This window comes from Solanum lycopersicum, chromosome 4 (genome assembly GCF_036512215.1).
Source record: "Solanum lycopersicum chromosome 4, SLM_r2.1".
Lineage (NCBI taxonomy): Eukaryota > Viridiplantae > Streptophyta > Magnoliopsida > Solanales > Solanaceae > Solanum > Solanum lycopersicum.
In genome coordinates, this window is record NC_090803.1 from 617,860 (window position 1) to 638,802 (window position 20,943).

Genomic DNA, 20,943 nt, shown 5'->3' on the forward strand with positions numbered 1-20,943 from the left:
GAAATATAAAAATATGTTATTCTTTTAATTCTCATTAAAAAGTAGAAAAATAAATTATACAAATTAAAATGCAGAAAATAATTTGTTGGTTTCATATTTTTTTAGTAATACTCTAAGTCGATAATGATAATTCGTTATTATAGCTTTGACTTTTTAATGAACACCCCAATTATATAATATTAACTCCTTACAAATGTAGAAATATTCAAAAGAAATTGCAAGTAATTCACTTGGTTAATTAATTACTCGCAAAGACTTTTTAATTGAGATATAATAGTCAAAGTTTTAACGTTTACATAATTAGTTTTATGCTAGTACCAATTTGCATATATATATATATATATATATATGTATGTATGTATATCAAAAAATTAAAATACTATATTAACAAACTAACAAAATCGCTTAATTCCTGTTGAGTGACCCCTAAAGCTAAATTTTAAAAAAAATGGTGTGAATCATGATGAAGTTGTACATATTTTCCCCATGTCATTATGATGGATTCAGTAAAGATTTTGAAAAAAAAAAAGACCAACTACCAAAACATTCATTGACTCACACACGATAAAACTGAAAAAAAATCGTCTAATTATTATAGAGTGATCCCTGAATGCTAAACAAATGACATGAATTATGGTGAAACTATACAAATAGTTTCTCAGGCATTATAGAGGATCCTATAAGGATTTTTGGAGAAAAAAAACATGTCCAATGACAATATCATCATTGATTAACACAAATGAAAAATCTAGTAAATCTCCTTATTCGTGTTGTGTGACCCCTTAATGCCTAAAATGATGTGGATCATGATAAGGCTATAGATATTGTTCTCCTAGGTAATTAAAGAGGGTTTTGTAAAAGTTTTAAAAAAAAATGGAGATGAGGAATGGTTGCCCTGAAGCCAATGCATTGTAAAAACTGTTGAGAATATCTTAAACAATGCATGGAAGGTACCACTAAAATAACAAAACCTGCAAAGAGTAATCCTTGGCTTAGAAAACAATTTTGGAAAGCATTTATAGCAGAAACTTAACATGACTAACGTAGATTAGCTAACTTTTCTTCCCTCAAATATCAACTCTTTCGACAAATTTATAGACTCACCATGAGATAAAACTGAGGTAATAATGTTAAAAGTACCAAAACAGCTCAAGCTGGAAATGCTCAACTTTATTACTATATGAAACTGCAATCGTGTAAAAATAACGCAGGTCAAGATCAGCAGCAAGAGCCAAAACAAAACATTAAGAAAGATACATTTCCTAAAATAAAGATGGACCATTTCAATATTATAAGCAATCAGAAGAAGCTCAAGCTTTTGTCATCAGAACTATTGTTGCCTGCAGTTATCTCTTTCCCTCTCTCCAAGCATCCAAAAAAACATAATCAAAATTGCAATTTTATTTTTTGTCTTATGGAAGTGTGGCTCTGAGTTCTTTCCTATCTGCTCCAAAGACCTGAAAAGATACCCGCCTATCAATCCGTGACAGTTAAACATTCAGAAACTAGTGATTTACTCACAACATAATCGTCCTCAAAAAGACCATCTTTCATAGAACTATCTTTATTTGCTATCAGCCATATCTGTGTAATCATAATCTACAACTCCTTTTAACATAGCAAATCACTTTTCTACTGTACAACGTCACTTCTCCGAGCCTAAAGTAATAATAAAATGAACAGATTCTACCTACTATAGCCATCATTACTAGACTTCTGAAACACAGAAAAATCATCTGATGGCTTCTGGAAAACCACAAAGCCACCATCATTTATAATGCTCCAAAACATTTACAAACTTTTGGATACCTTTTTATGTCCAATGTGGAATACCTATATAACTCAACACTCTCTCGCATCTCTAATTCAATTTTTGAGAATTAATCACATGTGGCTTTATATCAGACCCATGATTGTGAGAATAGACTCGTCAAAGGTTATCTATAATTCCAGTTTACACTTAAACTGAATACTTCTTTTACTTTTTGTGTGCTTTACTTTTGCAGATATTCTTTTTGTATTCGTCTTTGAAGATCAAGGTAGCTCAAAATGCTGGATAGCAGACATCATATAATTATTTATTTTTATTTCAGCTGTAAGCTCTCTAGCATTCTTGAAGTATTTTATTTCCATTTCAATAATTAAATGGCTTGAACGAGTAATTGAGGTATCTTTTATTAGTGTAGTATAACAAAGAGGTAAAATGCTGGATGAAAACAACTGCGCACCTCAACTCCAAACCCTTTCACATATACATTAGTAAACAGATCAGAAGGATCAGGCATGGGGCTCTCCTGAAAATAAATATGAGCAATCAGTAACCAGCCATTATGCTTTAAAACAATTGCCTACTATTCTTTAATCATGACGAATTAAAGAAAACTGGCATCATTCTTCTCACCTTTGCTTTAGCAATGGCTTCATCAACCACTTTCCTCTTTCCTTTCTCGATATCCTGGGCAGGAGAATAGATAGTTAAAAGATAGTTTAGCAGCATTTTATAGGTCAAGAGCAACATAATCAATCTATTGTTGCATATATGGTTTTCCAGGTTTCAATCTTCATTATGACATGAAAACTTACCTTCAACTCCTGCTCAGTGGCTATATTATGGTCTAAGATGAGATTCCTGATTCTTTCAACAGGATCACGTTCCTGTAAAGTTGAAAGATAACTATATCAGGATACTTAAGTTATCAATCAGATAGGTCAGGGAGTCTTAAAAAATATATTTACCCCTCGAACACCACTAATCTCGTCACGCGTACGGTAGGTGCTTCCAGGATCAGACATTGAGTGACCATGGTACCTGTAGGTGTCCATTTCAAGAATCTGAACCACACAAAAAGGGAAAACATCAAATTAACATGATATGGAAAGAATAAAATCAATAAATTGGAAAAACAAATTGAATTTACAACAACTTCAACAAACAATGACACAAGTAAAAATAAAATAAAATTTTGGGAAAATACACAGAGAGCCCTTAATGTTACACCAACTGCCAGTTAGACACCTTAACTATCCTGGTGGTCATGTAGATACCTCTTATTGGCATAAGTGTGTCATGTGAGCACCAGAATACAGCAGACCTCCCGCATGAAGTACAATCACTTTCTGACGGGTTATGGAATAAAATTTTGGTAAGAGACGGATAGCTCTTAATATTACCACCAATTGCCAATTAGACACCTTAACTATCCTGGTGACCATGTAGATACTCTTATTGGCCTAAATGTGTCTCATGAACACCAGAATCCAGCAAACCTCGCACATACAATTCAATCACTTCCTAAAGTGTTAAATGAACAACTGAAAATTTGACATGTATCACGGTAAAATTAATAACACAATAAAATAATACAACCAAAAAAACAGGGAGGTCCTAACCCCTAGTCTTCTTCATCCTATACCATCTACAAACAAAAATAACAAATTAAACCCCATCATAGTAGCAGCAAAGAAGGTTAAAACAGGAATAGTCGGAAATCACAAAACTTCAAAAAACCTCTAATGAAACCTTCCACCATAACCCACCCACCAGCTGAGATACTCTATGACGAGATAAAACCGATGATCCAAATAGTAAAAATTGGATTAACCCGGGAGATGATAATACCAGAAGATATAGGACAACAACCGGAGATATCAAAAGTTGAGATACCCAGTTTTTATGCGAACAAAAGAATAATTGGGTTATCGACTATTATACAAGAGTTAGCCAACAATTATTTACAAGGAAATACTATATGGAGCTATTATTCTAGAGATCATTTGATGATATATGCCAATTCACGGGAGATAAGACAAGCAGATATGGAGGAAGTCCAAAAATGGATTTTATCCTTATTAAAACCCGAAGCCACTCCAACAACTAGAGCAATAAAGAAAGGATTTATCTCTGAAAAATTATTGACAAGATACTGCAAGTTAATTGGACATAAATATCCAGATCATATATGTTCAAAGTGTAATGAAGGTGATGATATAATCCCTGAAGTACAATTAGAATAAAGTCAGATTAAAAAAAAAAGGTCATTATATAAAGTGTATGTAAAGTAGTAATAGTATTGTCGGCCATTATATAAAGTACTCGGCCATTATATAAAGTGTTTTATTTTTTAGCATCGGTCAGATAAAGTAAAGGCCATTATATGTAAAGTATTTTGTTTGTTAGTGTCGGCCAAAGAAAATTAGGCCATGTGTAAAACTTTATTAAAGTAATGTCGGCCACTTATATTGGCCAAGCATGTAAGTTTGATTGTATAAATAGAGGATTTTTCCCTCAAAATAAAGGCAGGCTACTTCCAATTAACTCTCTTCTTCACTCTCTCTTCTGAAATCCGCTTTTATTAGGAGGTATTAATATCTGTTCAAAGTAGTACAATAGACCACTCCATAGTTAAAGCTCATCAAGGCAAAATCAGCCTACTCTGGGGAACATCTCATGTATTGTCTCAACCATAAAACACAGAATAGCATCATGTCAAGACACTAGATGTTTTATGGAAATGAATAAAATATAATGACTGTTAAACCATCTGATTTGAAACGTCTAGCATCTCATTCATATCTTCCAGCTATGTTCCTCCCTTCAATATTGAAAGAACTGCTAGCATTAATATAGTGATACACATTTTTTCAGAAACTTCTCTTAAAGAAGAAAGGAGAGCAGAGAGAAGAATTATCTCTGTCAAGCCGATGGACTTGCTTGTGCTCCTAAAGAAGGGCTCTATGAACATGAAAGACCAAATAAAGAATCAGAAAATACAGAATAGTATCATGTCAAGAAACTAGATTTATGTAAAAGAATACTATATCGCAACTGTTAAGCCATGTGATTTGAAATGTCTAGCATCTCATGTACATTCTTCTCATGCGGTCACGGTAGCCAATTATCTCATATTACTTGTCTCAACCTAGCTCATCAGTTAACTTTGTGGAAATATCTATGAAGCCCCAAGAGTATCTAATATCTAGTATTTAAAACATCTTTCCATGTCATAAATACACATCACACTATTATCACTAAAGAACGTGTGAAATGCAACTGCATATCAATACTAGAATTTAGACATGGTATGTACTTACAATTGGTCCTTTCTTGAGGACATGATCCTTGGCAAATTTGCATGCTTGTTTTACAGCAAGAGCATCCATACCGTCCACCTATTTTGAAGCATACAATGAAGAGCACTGTTAGCATACTCTTACATTCTCTTCTCAACTTTTGTATCGATTCTCACTTAGAATGATCTAATTGGGTCTTTATATTTGCAGTAGGAGAAAGCTTTTTCATATTTTTTTTAGTTTCTTCCTTCTATGTTGAAGATGTGGGTGGCAAAAAGACCAATGTTTATGATGCAAACAAGAGATAAGCAATATTGCAGTATAAAAACTAGAGTAAATACTCTCTTGCTTGTCCACTAAATAGCGAAATGCAACTCCACTTTGACCCCAATGGGATGTAAGCCTTGCGAAACATCCGCAAACCCAATAAATACAGAAAAGAATATAGCTTTTAGTTGAAGTTTTAAAGATCATTTCTTCTTAGACAAAACATGCAAATATATTATGACACTTATCCATGGAAATGTAACAACTGAAAAACTGCATAAGAATTATAGTGTTAAAGTTGTCATTCATGGGTTTTGACATAAATGTTAAATGAATTTCACAATTTAAGAACCCAAGGGTGTGGATTAACCGTCAGAAGTTGAATGGGCAATGAGAGAGCAAGGTTCAAATCTCAACAGAGGAACGAAAACGCTAAATGACGTCTTTCTATCTATCTAAGATGGGTGAACAATGCGACCAAGTACTTGTGCAGGTAGGAGGTAATAACAAGTACCAAGTAGATTAGTTGAGGTGTAAGAAGACTACAAACTTTTTGCTCTAGAGTTCTAAAGCATTTTGCTGAAACTGATAACCTAAAAGGATATATAAATGTAATTTTTAAACGGTTATACATGCATTAGTATGAATATATACACAATAAAACAACTACAGAGTTTAAGAAATTCCATTGTGACGATTCAACTAGCGGAGACTCTTGGAACAGCTGGAGTTAGAAATCCCCAAATAAGATTTTAAACTAATGGTAACAACAAATAACAATACTATTTCTATGCTATTTTATATTTAAGATATGATTAAAAAAATTACAGTTGCAAACACAACATTTTAACTCTCATCTAACAGCATATATTCCAGCCATTTCCAGGCTTCAAATTGAAGAGAAGTTGCCCAATCTAGATATCTGATGTAAAATGTGAGTCTCCAATACTTGGTTAGCACATAAAGTAAAAATTGGGAACATCTAAATTATGTCTACAAATCATAACAATGTATTTACAAGATGTGACTGAGTATCACCTTTAAACCAGGAACATAATCCCCTCTTTTGTAATAGGCTGGACTCTTCGCAGCCCTCCATTCTGCTGTCCCCATTCCATCTGCATCAACAAAAGCAATCACGCATAATCCTAGGCGCTTATCCACAATTTATTTGCATGAACCAATAAAATTTTTCTTTTCATGAACACATCAATGCTATTGTAGTACTAAACTTGCACCACATAATGTCAACAAATACATTAGAATATAAAGCATACATACATTAATAGTATATACTACTTACAAAATCAGGAAAAATAGTAGTATGGTTCTTACAGTGATTATTCTCGCAGACTAGAATAGCAGGCAAATCCCATAAAGCAGCCATATTCAAAGCCTCAAACAACTGTCCTTGATTAGCAGCACCATCACCATACATAGCAAAAGTAACATGGTCTTCTTTGTTATATTTCTGCGCAAAAGAAATTCCAATTCCTAGAGGAACTTGAGCACCTACGATTCCATGACCTCCATAAAATCCACTATCCTTCTTGTAGAAATGCATCGAGCCTCCTTTCCCTTTGGAACAACCATCTTTCCTCCCCATTAGCTCGGCAAACGACTCAACTAATCCTCCACCACGTGCAAGGAATATACAGTGATCTCTATAAGCCGTAATGATACAATCCTTTTTTGTAATAGCAGCTTCCATGCCTATAGCAACCGCTTCTTGTCCGTCATAGAGATGACAGAATCCGCGGATTAGTTTGGCTTTGTAGAGCGAATCTGCAGCGATCTCCATACGCCGCATCTCCACCATGTCTGCGAAGAAAGTCATGAGTTCATTAGGTGTGGTTTCGACGATTGATGAGGGAGGATCAATGTTGTGAGCGGTGTACGGTTTGCTGATTTCCACACTGATGGTGGCGTTGGAGTCCGACGATAGGCGACGGGTGGCTGAGATGGCGGCGGTGAAAGGCTTAAGAAGATGATTAACCGTCCGAATAGTTGATAAAGCCATCTTGATCGTTGAATGTCGTGACTGCAATTTGTAGCTGAAGAGGTGGAGAAACGGCACTGCCGCACTGGTGAGGTAACCGGAAACAGTGAAGGCAGCAGCTTACTGAATCCCGAAAGAATCGGAGTCAATTTAAAAAACTTTTTTTTTTATTTCTTTCCATTAATTATTAACTGAGAAAGAAAAACTATTGAAAACACGAGTTCATACCAATTATTAGTTTCGCCATTAACTATTAATAGCTTTAAAAATATTCTTTTATTTGATTAATTGTATTTTAATTTTACATAGAAATATATATTTACTTGATTAGTTATACTTACTTCAATCAAATACATTTCAAAATTCTATTGTAAAAACATAAATTTATTAAGAAAAATATTTAAAACAATCTTTTAATTAATCAAATAAAAAGATTACCGAGAACAAAATCAATAAAGTTAAATTTCCCACATGATTTTAAGTACTTCTCCCTTTAATTAATTATTCTTTGGAATCACAAGTGAACAACATACACGTTAGACATTAAACAAATCCAACTGCATGTTTAGTAGGGTATAAAAATAATGTACAAGTGATGGTCATTGGTATAACTTTTTTAAAAAATAATTATTTACAAAAATATATTTCATAAATACAGCGAAAACGAGCAACAGTGTCATTAACTATGCTAATATATGCATTAAAACTTGATAATGTTAATGTCATGATATAAATAAAACGAAAAAATATTGCAGGCAAAGCTAATGCATTATATTACTTATACCTGCATACTAAGTAAATATTCTCTACAACTTAGAAACTACAGAAAGAGTTCAGATACAGATGAGACATACTCTTCTGATTTGGGACTTGCTAATACCAGCACCTTGAGGGTGTATTACTTTCCACACTACTGAACATTTTATGTACAAATAACTCTGAATTTTCAGGTCATCAAAAAAAAAAGAATGATATCACTGACTCACTGTTGGTACTCGAAACAAAATCTGCACCGAAGCAAGGGTAGAGTGAGTACGGAAAACATGTGTACTCAGCAGTATCATTGACTGACCCTTAACTGAAGTGGCTGCAGGGTTGGTCTTATTACTGCTTACTTCAAGACTCACTGTATATCAGTTTCAATAAGAGCATACAAATAAGTCTGACAGATTAAAGATAGAATGAAAAATCAACAACGAACAAATGGTCACAAACCATCCTAGAATCCAGTAATAAACTCAACAACTTCAGTAAGTCGGAAATAATGGAGATGATGTGATCTAATGTAATGACCAAATATAACTGGTATACACTCACTCAATCTGTCAGATAGCATAACCTATAGGGGACACGCGAGGTTCATATATCCACCACAAACGATATCCAACCAGATTACAATGAATAACCAACCATTCAAGGTTGAAAGAACATCACTTTGCCCAGAGCCAGATCCAACTAGATCACATCTGACTGCTTACCTTTCAAACCTGAAATAACATTACTCCGTCTAAACCATATCTAATCAAAATCACAACGAACAAAATCAAATGAGCCATCAAGTATAATATGCATGATATATCGCATTAAAACATGAAGTCTATACACACAAGGCATATAAGGAATTACTCAATGCATTACAACAATTTACCATTTAGATCAAGGACGATTTGTTGTCTCTGGGATAACTATTAACTATGCCTTTGGAGATGGAAGGTCCAGGAATGAAATTGCCATATTGGTTTTCTCTGGATATTATCTTCCTCATTTTCTCACAAGAAAGATGAAAATGTTACCTCCTACAGTATCTCAGCCACTCACCAATCAACATGACAGCAGAGCTAAAGCTCGCAGGGAAATCATTTCAAAGCAAACAATCATGGAAAGAAATTACCACTCTTTGTGCCTACATAAGTGATGAAATGAACCAATAAATGATATATTTCACAATAGCCAAAGGTTGCCTCTAAAAGATGTAGGGAACACCTGTGTACGTCAGTAGAAAATAAAAACAAGCTGAAACTGCAAGTCCTCCTTTTGGAGAGGGAGTCCAAATATAAGAGTCAAGAGATGATACATATTTATTGTCTAGAATGCATGGCCATCTGTGCAACATAAACTAAAGGAAGGAAAATCACTTTGAATTTAGACATGATTATAGCAAACACTTGAACTTATGATACTGCTGTTAGAATATCTTAAAACATCCATTTTGCACTGCCACTATGAATGTCAAATAACTTTTGTCAGTGTAGCATCTAACTTCTCTCCGATCAATGTGATCCATGCCTGTCAAATAAAGGAGAAAAACATGAGGCAAAGGTGTGTTTGAAAGATGGAAAACGGGGATACTAATATAAAGGGTGAACTTCATAGATATTTGAACAAGTAGTTAGATAACAAATAGAGCTCATACACAGTATAATGACAGCCACGGTAAATAGAGCTCACACACAGTATAATGAAAACCACGGTAAATAGAGCTCACACTCAGTATAAATACAACCATGGAAGTGTTATGTACTTCATGTCACCAAAGTGTAGATAGTATGATCACATAGGCCTCAAACCAAAGGTAGGGGAATATCAGTAACTATATAAGCGCAACATGAATGGTGATCCATACCTGGTCAGAAGATGTAAATCCTCTAATTGTATCACCACCAATTATGGCAATTCCTTTGTCTCCTAAAGGTTGCAAGATTACTGCCTAGTAAAGAAATATGGTTATTAATAACCTTTCGGTAAAGTTTCAACCTATAAACATGACAATATGAAGAATCCATGATAGAAGAGATCCTATAGATGTATATTGGGCAGACACCTTGAATGATAAAACATATTTTGGTGAGAGAAATGCTCATTTTGCGTTTATAGAGGTATATCTTTTAGCACAACTGATATTGTAAACTTGGGTGAAACAAGCCAGAGTGTTGAGCCACTGGGAAAAGGGGGGAGAAAGCAGGAATTAGTACTACCTGTGTATTTGAAGGAAGAAATGGTAGCTCCGACTTCCCAGGATAAAGAGATAAGTTGGCCAAGTAGCTCTCTGAAATACCAACAATCAAGCATGTGTAATTTAAACTTGGGGTCTGAAGATAAATTTAAATGGTGTCTTCATCTTTCAAAACATGCTCTCAGGGCTCATAATCTCATTTGTCCACTTGCCTAATGGAAAACACAGATATAACTATATCTTAAAAGCTAGCACAAAAGAAAAGTTAGTGATATCACTTACGTGATGCAGATTTTAGAACTCCTTGGTAAAGTGATCCTTCTATAAATTTATTACTGTCCACAGCTACTGCATCACTTCCATTAGATAAAGATGCAGCAGCAAACCCAGTTTGAAGGATACATTTTCCATCATAAACAACGACCAGAGACCTGCAGCATGTGACATCTGATAGAGAATTCCATGCCCTGAGGATAGACAAAAGAGCAAGGCAGACATGTTAAATCATCAAGAAGTCACATTCATGATGGCCAAGCTACAAAGGTTTCTCATCTAAAAGTGTCAGGAAATGTATAAAACAGTGCTTTCTTGGTTAGATATCATTTGCATACTGGAACAGTTGCTAGTGGAAGGTTCAGACCAATTGCACTTCAGCACCATCTTGCCCCGCTTTCAATTGATGACTGGTTATTATATAAGTGTGGACCTAAGCCCCTGCGCGTAGAAGTATGTTGAAGGATTTATTTAACACATTCTTTTTCGGGATGAGTTGTCTAATATATCAGTGCTGTAAAGTACACAAGCTGCAATTGTGTTAATGAACGGAAAGTTCACACACCATTCACTATTTAGAAATGATGCCACCTTTTCATTTATACAACCAACTATATTTCAAAGCATCAAATGATGCTCTTTCCCACTATCATTACCAAAAACACACACATTTTTTATATGGAAAATCCAGCCCCCGAGAACGCCTTCTCCTCAGAGGCCAGTGGCTTTTCCCACTTTCTCACCCATTGGTAACTCAAATCCCCAGATTCGTAGTTAGGTGAAGGGTCCCTTCTAAATCAACATAAGCCTATCATGTCAACAAAAAACTTCTCTAAGTACCTCAAAAGACGTAAACATTGAATACTTATAATCTCAACGACTAATTAATAAAGTTTCGTTTTTTGTGCAATAAGCCTCTCTGTCAAAGACTAGTGATCAATTTAAATCAATAAGCATTTGATTCTAGAACCTAGCTCTCTTCCCTATGACTTTGCAAGGAGTATCACGGGGCGAAACTTTCACATATAGGTGACCTTCAATCTGAATTTTTCTTCGCTAAGATAAAGATGATCAGTGTCGTTCCTTGAGTACAATGCATATTCATTACATAAATTATGTAATATGTACATATAGCATAAACATATCAAATAAATATTATAAGTGATATTAAAGTATAAAAATGAGCAAGTTATAAAGACCTATTTCAAAAAATGTTCCAGCTTAAAGATACAATACCATAGCAGCTCAGAAATAACAAAATCTGGTAGGTGAGAAGCTATTCTTTGGCACTCCACACCCTTAGGATTTACCTGAAAACAAAAGGCTTAAACATATCAGTTAATCATATGGTGTATCTACAGGAGGAGAAATAAACAAGGAGCTGAGGAGAAAGAGTTGGATACAAAGAAAGCAAGTGTGTATACAGCCCTCACCACAGATATGGATTTTGGTCGGATTGAAAGCCAAACAAGACCATTTAAGATGTTGGTAACTGCCAACCCAAGTGTCAATAAATCTGCTCTGGATTGAGAACTGTGTAATTTGGAAGCAAACAGTTAATAATGTGGCCCGTGAACATACAGAAAATTAAACCAAATGGAAGATAGAAAGCTTAAAACTGTTTCCAATGTGATTTGCATAAAAAGAAACTGCTGCTCCTAAAAGAAACATACTTGTTTCAGTTACATATGATTGTCGAAGAACTTATGCATTCAACTCAAAATCTATGGGTAATAGGTGGAGTAATTCAAAATCGGTATTAACTGATTTGGAAATAATTGTTTAACCAACATGGGACTTTTCTCATACTACATTTTTAACACCGTCTCTCGTCTCAATAAGCTTACTAAAGTTGGTATGATACCACATGAAAGAACAAAAACAACTAATTTAAAACCTAAGGTGAACAACCAAGATCTTTACAAACTAATCGGGAAAACCATATTTAACCAATGTGGGACTTATGTCTTTAACAATGACTACTGAACAAGCTTTGAGGTTCTCCCGGCATAATATCATAGGTTTTATTGGTAATTGGAGTTATTGGAGGAGTTCAGCATTCTCTTTCAATTATCAGCAACTATATACCCCCTTGGGACTTGGGTTGATCAATACCAAAAGAGCTACTATGATCATTTCAAGAAGTATTGATTGGGCTATTACGAAACTTCTCTAACTATTTCCAAAAGGCCAAGACCTTTTCTTTGTTTCTAAAACAAAAAGAAAGCATTCACCTATTAAAACATGTCTCTGATGTATTTGTCCAAAATCTCATTTTGTTAGAGAAAATCATTAAATAGGTGTAACCTTATAAAACAAAACTTGCATCAATTCATCTACATTAAGTCATATGTAAATCACTTTTCATACTTTAGTAGCAGTGTGTATGTGCATTTTTCTCTTCTTTTTCCCCTTTTAAACCAAACTTTAGCTAAAACACTTCATATTAGCAAAGCTTTTTAACTTGTAAAAACAGATATATTCCTTCTTTCTTAAATTACTATAGTGGGTATTTTTAAGTAGCCTTATAGTGTAAGCATATGAAAATTAAAGTCTTACGGTTCATTTGGTTGGAAACAAATTATCTCACCCTCACCTATGGAATAAAAAATAACACTACAATCTCAAAATAACTCATCCTGCGATTTTATCCTAACCAAACATGTAATAAACACATCCTAAAATTAATCCCATAAGTTATCCTTATCCCTTGTACCAAAGGAGCCCTTAGTATTATCAGCCCTCTTGAATTACTTGACAAAAATTAAAACTACTCCTTGTTTACAACAACATACCCACGTTTGGAGATGGCAGAGTACCCAAACCTTACTGCTACCTCGGGAGACCCGCAGTTCAAGTTCACCAAACTCAAGTAAAAGACGAAAAATTAATGGTTGTTTGAAGACGTAGAACAGCAAATGCAGCGTAAAATAAAGTAGCTAACCTGCTAGCATCAGCGACTGGAGCAATACCAGATAGAGTACGATTGAATAGAACAGCCAATAAAGACAATCCACCCACATAAATTGGCATACTCCGAACCAAATCATCATTATTAGATACCCAATCAGCTATCCATTCCCTCCGTGGCTTCATCCCTCTATACCCAATTTCTCCCTGAAACCTACAAATTTAAACACATTCATAGAAGATGGAATAAATTATTAATGTGGAATTGATAGAGTACCTTCACATTAAGAGTAAGAGTTCGACTGTGAGAGAAACGACGAGAATGGACATGTCGTTGTGGCGGTTGGTTTAACCGAAGCAGATTTCCCGCTTCCATTTTTCCGATGGTTCATAAAATGGATAATACCTTAGCTTGTTTCCTATATTTCTTCCTTTTTTTTATTCCACCTAAATCATTTCTGAGCGGCCAAATCATCAAAATTCTAAATTTATTAATTTGATTTAGCGGTTATCAATACGTAGATACGTTATATCGTACAAGATAGTATCAATAATTTATTGGTACATAGAAATGTTAATAATCTCTCGCTTGTAAAACACATTATACTGTCAATAAAAGAAAAGTTAATTATAGGTCTACTCAAATTTAAAACAAGAAACAAGTAAATTAAATAGCAAATAAATCAAACTCTAACACATAGACAATTCACGCTCTAACAAATATAATCACCACAAGAGTAACATATCACCAACATATTATCCAGTCATTTATTACTTATACAACATGAACTTACGTAACCGTAAATAAAGTGTTTATACATGATAAGGGACTACTTTATGTCAATAGCCATGACTTGTAAGGGACTAGCTCTTTTCATATACCATACCAATGTGATATTCAATCCATATATGTATATGTATCAATGTGGTATATGATTCAATATAAATTATATGTATATATGTGTCAATGTGATACCCAATTCACAATAAAATAATATGTGTATATATAGTATATGTACCAACATGGTACTCTAGCACATTAAAATAATATATACACCAATCTTGCATTTCAAGCATATAATTCATATCATCTAGTTTAGACAGATTTGAAGACTAATCAATAAGCAATTAACTCAACACAGAGTCTAAATCAAATCGAACCCCAATTAATCATAATTTTGAAGAGCTCAAATACAAGTTATTTTGTTAGAGCCTTGTCCTTTCTCAAAATTTTATGCGTTCACAATCTAACACATAAATATCATATATTCAATTAATTATTTAATAATCTAACACATATAAATATCACATATTCAATCAATTATTTAATAATTCTAAGCCTAAGGGACTAAACCTCTTTGATGTTACCTTGGTCATAGCCTAAATCGATTAGGAAAAATCAAGTTGAAGGAAAGCAATTGTGGACCTTTAGCAATTGATGGTTTGAGCATATTAGATTTAACAATAGTGCGTTAAATTAAACTAGAGGATATTTTAATTTAATTTGTCTCCAATCAAATACAAATTAGATGTAAAAAAAAAATCGATTTTAATGAGGTATTGTTCAATTTTTTATACTGTGATATTTATTCCTTTCTTTTCCAGCTAAGAATCACATATACTACTATGACCTATTTTATTTTTTAATTAATTATGTGAAATAGTGGTGGTTTTCTTTTGTATTTATTTTTTTATATTACATATTGGAAGAATTGAAAAAGGAGAAAGAGGCAAGAAAAATTAAACGCACACCTAACCATTATATGTATTGGCTTTTTATGTTTTTAATTTAAATATCGATTGATTTATTATTTCGTGCAAGGGAAAATTTTTATATTTTATAAAATTCTTATATTATCATCATCTCGTAAATCAATCTATTACAATACTTTAGAGGTTGTCTGATTAAATTCTTATGTTATCATTTCGTAATTCAATTTATTACAATATTTAGGGGTCGTTTGATAGTTAATTTAGATGTAAATTATGCTTATATAAAATTCTGCATAAATTATATTATATTTGATAGTTGATTAAGAAATAAGTCATTTATGTATAAAATTAATATGATATTTGATTTGTAATTTAAAAATCTATATAACTAATATAATAATCTATATATTATACTATGCCTTGTAAAATATGAAATAACTACTACATTAATAAATAATCTCTCTCTATATAAATTCGTTCATATATTATTAATATATGTACAACTCTAATTAGTTATACAAAAGGAACCCCTTTTTTAATGGTTAGAACATACCAAGATCAAGATGGATCGATCTTGTAATCAACCCAAAGGTGCTTGCACTTTGGATCACATAAAAGTAAAGGGGGAAAGACAAAGAAAAAAGTAACTAAAAGGATATCCACTAGAACCACACAATTAAGAAAAGAGTAGATGAGTGGGGTCTTAATGACTTTTCTCATCCTCACAAATGAACCTCTACATCTTTCTTTCTTTTTGTTTGGTTTTTTTAGCGTTTGAAGCATCTATTAAATGTTTAATTAAATTTAAATTGTCAATTGCAGAGTTAATTTGGAAATATTGCTTTTAACATGATTTTTGTCATATTTAAAATTTAGATTTAAAATATTTCATTAAAAATGAAACAATCTCATTAATATACCACTGACGTCATATCGATACAAATGAACCCCTACCATCAAATGTGTATGTAATATACTTTATTAACAAATAGAGACAACCAAATCTTTCCAAAAGGATTGGAGAATATACCATTTTGATGGTGGAGAGTCACTATGCTCTTTCCACCATCCTTTATTTTAAAATTTTTATCTTTCTTTAGCCACGTGACTATTTTAGATGTCATTTTATTATATAAATAATTGGTATTTTTATTATCTTTATCGTCCCACTATGAACCAAAGCATTTCAAGCCAAAAACACAACGTCTTACATCAATATTAGAGATCATCTAATCCTTTGGACAACATTAATGTTTTAAAAGTACTATAATAAAACATCATTCCTTCCTAAATAATTTTTTTACTTTCAAATAGTAAAATACAATAACTTTTAAGACATTATAAAAATATGAAGATTAATAATATATCAGTAAAGATGTAACATTTTAGCTATATTTTTTAAAAAGAAGTGTTAATTGATATACATCATTATCGTGTTCTTAAAGAGTAGATATGAAATGCTATAACTTATTGTTTGAGTTATAATTAAGTATTATTCATTTAATAATTTACGTAGATTTATCTAAATTTAGTTAATTGAATGTAAAAATATTTTTAGACTATCAATAATTTAAAAATAAAATTAATCGAGTATTTTCTATACTTTTTTAGAAAATAAAAATAAAAATTAGATAGAAGTTGCTTCCTCGAAGCATCACCGGACCAGATACAACCTTTTATTAAATTGACTATACTTTTAGTATATAGTCAATAATTGACTAAACATAACCATTCCTTTATTGTTCTTTTTCTTTTCCCCCTAATTTCCTTCCTTTTACCATATGGTTTACGCCAACAAATAAATCATTTCATTTTTTTTCCTCACAAAATTAAAATTGCCTAGCACCATGTCTAATAACGAATTCTTCATTCAAAGCGGAAACAAAGAGCATGAACCCCAGACATACGTAAAAGGGTTCATGCTCTTTGGTGTTAGAATGATGGAAGGTGCTGCTGCTACTGGTGGTTCATTTAGAAAAAGTGCTAGCATGAATAATCTTGCTTTGTTGGACATGGAGCAGCAGCACCAAGATCATTCTAACACCGGCTATGCTTCTGATGACGTTGTTCATCCTTCCGCTAGGAGTCGTGAACGTAAACGAGGTATAATATATCTATACATTACTCATTTTACATGTATTGTTTTTCTTTTTTCTTTTCATAATTCTAATTTTTGTTGTTCGTTAGGTGTACCGTGGACAGAAGAAGAGCACAAACTATTCTTGTTAGGATTACAGAAAGTAGGAAAAGGTGATTGGAGAGGAATTTCTAGAAACTTCGTTAAAACAAGAACTCCAACACAAGTAGCCAGTCATGCTCAAAAGTACTTCCTCCGGCGTAACAACAATAATCGTAGACGCCGGAGGTCTAGTCTATTCGACATCACCACTGATACTGTAAGCCTTTTTAACATTTTAATTTTCGTTATACGAACTAATCGAATCAAAAAAAAAGTAATAGGTTCCGTTGAATCAATAGTTTCGTGCCTCTAATTTTGATTTTTCCAATGTTTTAGGTTCAGGGTGCTGCTAAATTGGAAGATAATAAGCAAATGAATGATTGTCGGATGTCAGTTTTCCGGCTAGAGTCGCCGGTGAAGTTACCGGTCACCGGAGAAAGTTCGTCGGAGATAGGAATGAACAAATCCATGAAGCCTATTAGGCCAATACCAGCTCTTCCTGTTCCTCCTTCATCAAAAATGGCAGATCTCAATTTAAACCTGTCCACGTCAGCGTTGGTGACGGTGGCGGGTAACGAGAACTCGCCGTCGCCACCGAGGCATTCGACGGCTTTCCAGCCGGCAATGTCTGGTGGGTTCAATGGTAGTACTAGTGGGGATAGTATAATTAGTGTGGCTTGAAGAATAATGATTGTTATTATTAGTTTAATTTTAAGATACATGTGATGTAATTAAGTGGGGTTTAATTATTAGTTAGATAAGATTAGATATTAATTAGTGGGATTAGATTATGGAGAAAATTTTAATTAGGTGATTGATGATGGTGATTGCTTTTGTTTTGTTGTATACATATGGTGTTGTTTTCATTAGTTGTGATGATTTTGTTGTTTAGTTAATTATGTGTTGTTTATTTTTGTGGTCTTTAGTGATTATATATAGCACCTCAAGTTGATACTATCCTTGTCAAATGCCACTCATGATGTTATTATTAATAATGTAATTGAAATGGACTAGTTTATTTTTTAGGAAATTGAAATTCAATTGTTGTTTTTATCTTATTTTTTGTCATATTGGTAGGTGAAATACAAGAGAGAGGGGCTAATTAAATTTTATTCGAAAATTAATTGAATTATCAATTGACTTATTTGTTTTAAGTTAAAAATTATCGTAGATTAGATGATTACCTATTTACTGTTTATATGATACTTAGAAGTATAATAAATATTCACATAAATGGCCTACATTTTTTTAAAAAAAGATCAAAATAGTCTTTAATATAAAGAGTTGTTTTATTTTAAACCTTAATATCTCTATCTATAGATATGGTTCTTTTTTTTAAAAAAAATGATTTTTTTTACGCATTATTCAATCAAATATGAGTAAATCAATAATAAGAAATTGAGGATGATCAGCAACTTGATTCATTGATTTTTCTGTAACGCCATGATAAAGAGAATAAATGTTACTTTTTAATAAGAATTTTACAATTAAAAACTAATAAATCAAAATAAGAGTCATCATTACATTTAATTGTATCAAGCGAAGGCAATTTCTTTTTAATAATCATCTTATTTGCAACTACAACAAACATCTCGGCTCCCAAATTGACACTCCTCCATCCCTCCAACTCCTTCACACGGTACAAATTAATAAGTGTCAACAAATTGACTTTATTTATTATTCCGTTATAAATTGTTTAAGGCTTCCCAAAAATCACGACTGCTTCCTCCATTTTTATTTTCATGTTGCCCTTTCTTTGCTCTTCAAACCACACCACAAAATCTCCTAATACATCATGTCAACCACAATTTAATTAAACTCAACATTGTTTTGCAATGGACATAGTTATTAATTTATGGTAAAAAATATCATATTTAATCTTTATTTATAAAAAAAAAAGTTAAGTTTAAGTGTTTAACTCTGCAGGATACATATCATTCACGCGTAAATAATGTATTGATAAAATATTTTTACAAATTAAAACTTGAACTATCCCCTTAATATATAGGGTCGGATTTTATTTATGTAACAAGATAATGACATTATTTACTTTATCATGTCTCACTTGATTTGCATGTCAATTACCAAAAGTAAGCAACACGAAATTCTCCAAATCTTATTATAAGATATGATTTTTCGGAATTATGATACGTCCAAAGTAATTATTACACTGCAATCGCTAACGGGGTTATTTTTTTTTATAAAAAAATCTTATTATTATATATACATAATGTGAAATAAACTTTCTACTTTGGTTAAAGAATATTTTACAAATTAATAAACGACTTAAACAAATTATATATTCTTTCTTCAAAGAAGAAGATATTCAATCTTACCTTACACCCATTATATAATGTCCTCACCATCGTTGACATGTCAAAATGCATAATATAAATAGAGCAACATTTACAATTTAATTAGTAGTCAAAACATTCAAGTTAAGTAAAAATTAAATACTAAAGATGGAGATTAACAATATGAATGTTCCTAAATCAGCTCGTCGATATGTAGATTATCATCAAGTGTTTGGAGTGACTATTTCCTTGCATATGATTCTTCAATTACGGTAATTAATTAACTATCTATCGCTAATTATTTTTTATATATACATAGAATATGGTAATATTTATTATTTTTTTTGACTTTTTTAATATTTTGAATATTCTTAAATGAAAATTCTGATTCTGTCACTGTACGTATAATTGTTATTATTGAAGGATATTGATCATGAAGAAGAAGAAGGAGTTGCACAACTTAGAGATGAAGTGAAGAAGATGTTAATAGAAGCTCATCATGCTACATCAACAAGAAAATTATTAGAGATTATTGACAATACCCAAAGATTTGGAGTATCATATCATTTTGAAAAGGAAATTGAGGAATCACTTAAACACACATCTACAACAACATGAGTTGTGTTGAATTTGCACGTCTAGACTTCAACATGTTGCAAAAGTTGCATCAAAAAGAGCTAAGTGGCCTTACAAGGTACATATGTTTAATTAGATATTTTGAGGGAGGGGGGGGGGGGGAATTATTAATATATACCACCAAATGAGTTTTCGATTTTTTATCGTAATAAATTCAGGTGGTGAAAAGGTTTGGATGTTGAAAGAAACTTTTTATTTGCACGAGATTGTTTGGTAGAAGCCTATTTTTGGATAATAGGAGTGTACTTTGAGCCACAAATATTGTAGGGCGCGAAGATTTTCAACTCAAATAATCTCTCTTGCGTCCATATTAGACGATTTGTATGATGTTTATGGAACACATGATGAACTTGAAATGTTCACGGATGCCATTCAAAGGTGAAATAATTTCAACATATATAGTATATTTTAACATATATGAGTAAAATATTGACTTGGTTCGAATTTAATTTGTTACTACACAGATGGGACATAAATGCATCACAACAACTACCCCCATATACCTAAAGCTCCTATACCAATATATTTTTGATACTTATGATGAAATGGAAGAGTTGTTGGCAAAGGAAAACGTATCCTATCGAGTTCACTATGCAAAAAATGAGGTAATAATAATATAGAAAGTTACCAATTTATATGTGTGTATTTT

At 32.5% G+C, this 20,943-nt stretch overlaps 3 protein-coding genes and 1 long non-coding RNA gene across 6 annotated transcripts; 2 read left to right on the top strand and 2 right to left on the bottom strand.

Annotated features, from left to right (window-relative positions):
- Positions 1 to 1,149: 1,149 nt before the first annotated feature.
- Positions 1,150 to 7,761, bottom strand: LOC101258551 (pyruvate dehydrogenase E1 component subunit alpha, mitochondrial). Its single transcript, XM_004237028.5, has 8 exons — positions 6,673 to 7,761; positions 6,376 to 6,455; positions 5,092 to 5,169; positions 2,737 to 2,832; positions 2,584 to 2,655; positions 2,402 to 2,455; positions 2,229 to 2,294; positions 1,150 to 1,457 (listed from the first exon to the last, which is right to left on the bottom strand). The coding sequence occupies exons 1-8, from the start codon at positions 7,355 to 7,357 to the stop codon at positions 1,413 to 1,415; spliced, it is 1,176 nt and encodes a 391-aa protein (XP_004237076.1). The 5' UTR covers positions 7,358 to 7,761; the 3' UTR covers positions 1,150 to 1,412.
- Positions 7,762 to 9,350: 1,589 nt separating this feature from the next.
- Positions 9,351 to 13,943, bottom strand: LOC101258059 (protein COFACTOR ASSEMBLY OF COMPLEX C SUBUNIT B CCB4, chloroplastic). 3 transcript variants are annotated; one of them, XR_003246386.2, is made up of 8 exons: positions 13,750 to 13,932; positions 13,507 to 13,679; positions 11,996 to 12,095; positions 11,799 to 11,872; positions 10,572 to 10,756; positions 10,312 to 10,382; positions 9,960 to 10,039; positions 9,351 to 9,622 (listed from the first exon to the last, which is right to left on the bottom strand). XR_003246386.2 is itself a non-coding variant. In XM_004237026.5 (8 exons), the coding sequence occupies exons 1-8, from the start codon at positions 13,846 to 13,848 to the stop codon at positions 9,566 to 9,568; spliced, it is 843 nt and encodes a 280-aa protein (XP_004237074.1). In that variant the 5' UTR covers positions 13,849 to 13,943; the 3' UTR covers positions 9,351 to 9,565. The 3 variants fall into 3 exon arrangements, 2 of the variants coding, with proteins under 2 accessions (XP_004237074.1, XP_010319492.1); XM_004237026.5 differs by having other exon boundaries at positions 9,960 to 10,043; positions 13,750 to 13,943; XM_010321190.4 differs by having other exon boundaries at positions 9,960 to 10,043; positions 13,507 to 13,686.
- Positions 13,944 to 16,883: 2,940 nt separating this feature from the next.
- Positions 16,884 to 18,260, top strand: LOC101257759 (transcription factor MYB1R1). Its single transcript, XM_004237025.5, has 3 exons — positions 16,884 to 17,288; positions 17,373 to 17,581; positions 17,701 to 18,260. Exons 1-3 carry the CDS (start codon positions 17,033 to 17,035, stop codon positions 18,043 to 18,045), a joined length of 810 nt encoding a protein of 269 aa, XP_004237073.1. The 5' UTR covers positions 16,884 to 17,032; the 3' UTR covers positions 18,046 to 18,260.
- Positions 18,261 to 19,786: 1,526 nt separating this feature from the next.
- Positions 19,787 to 20,899, top strand: LOC112941251 (uncharacterized). Its single transcript, XR_003246345.2, has 4 exons — positions 19,787 to 19,930; positions 20,082 to 20,352; positions 20,453 to 20,672; positions 20,759 to 20,899. It is a non-coding gene; the product is annotated as an uncharacterized lncRNA (long non-coding RNA).
- The last annotated feature ends 44 nt before the right edge of the window (positions 20,900 to 20,943 follow it).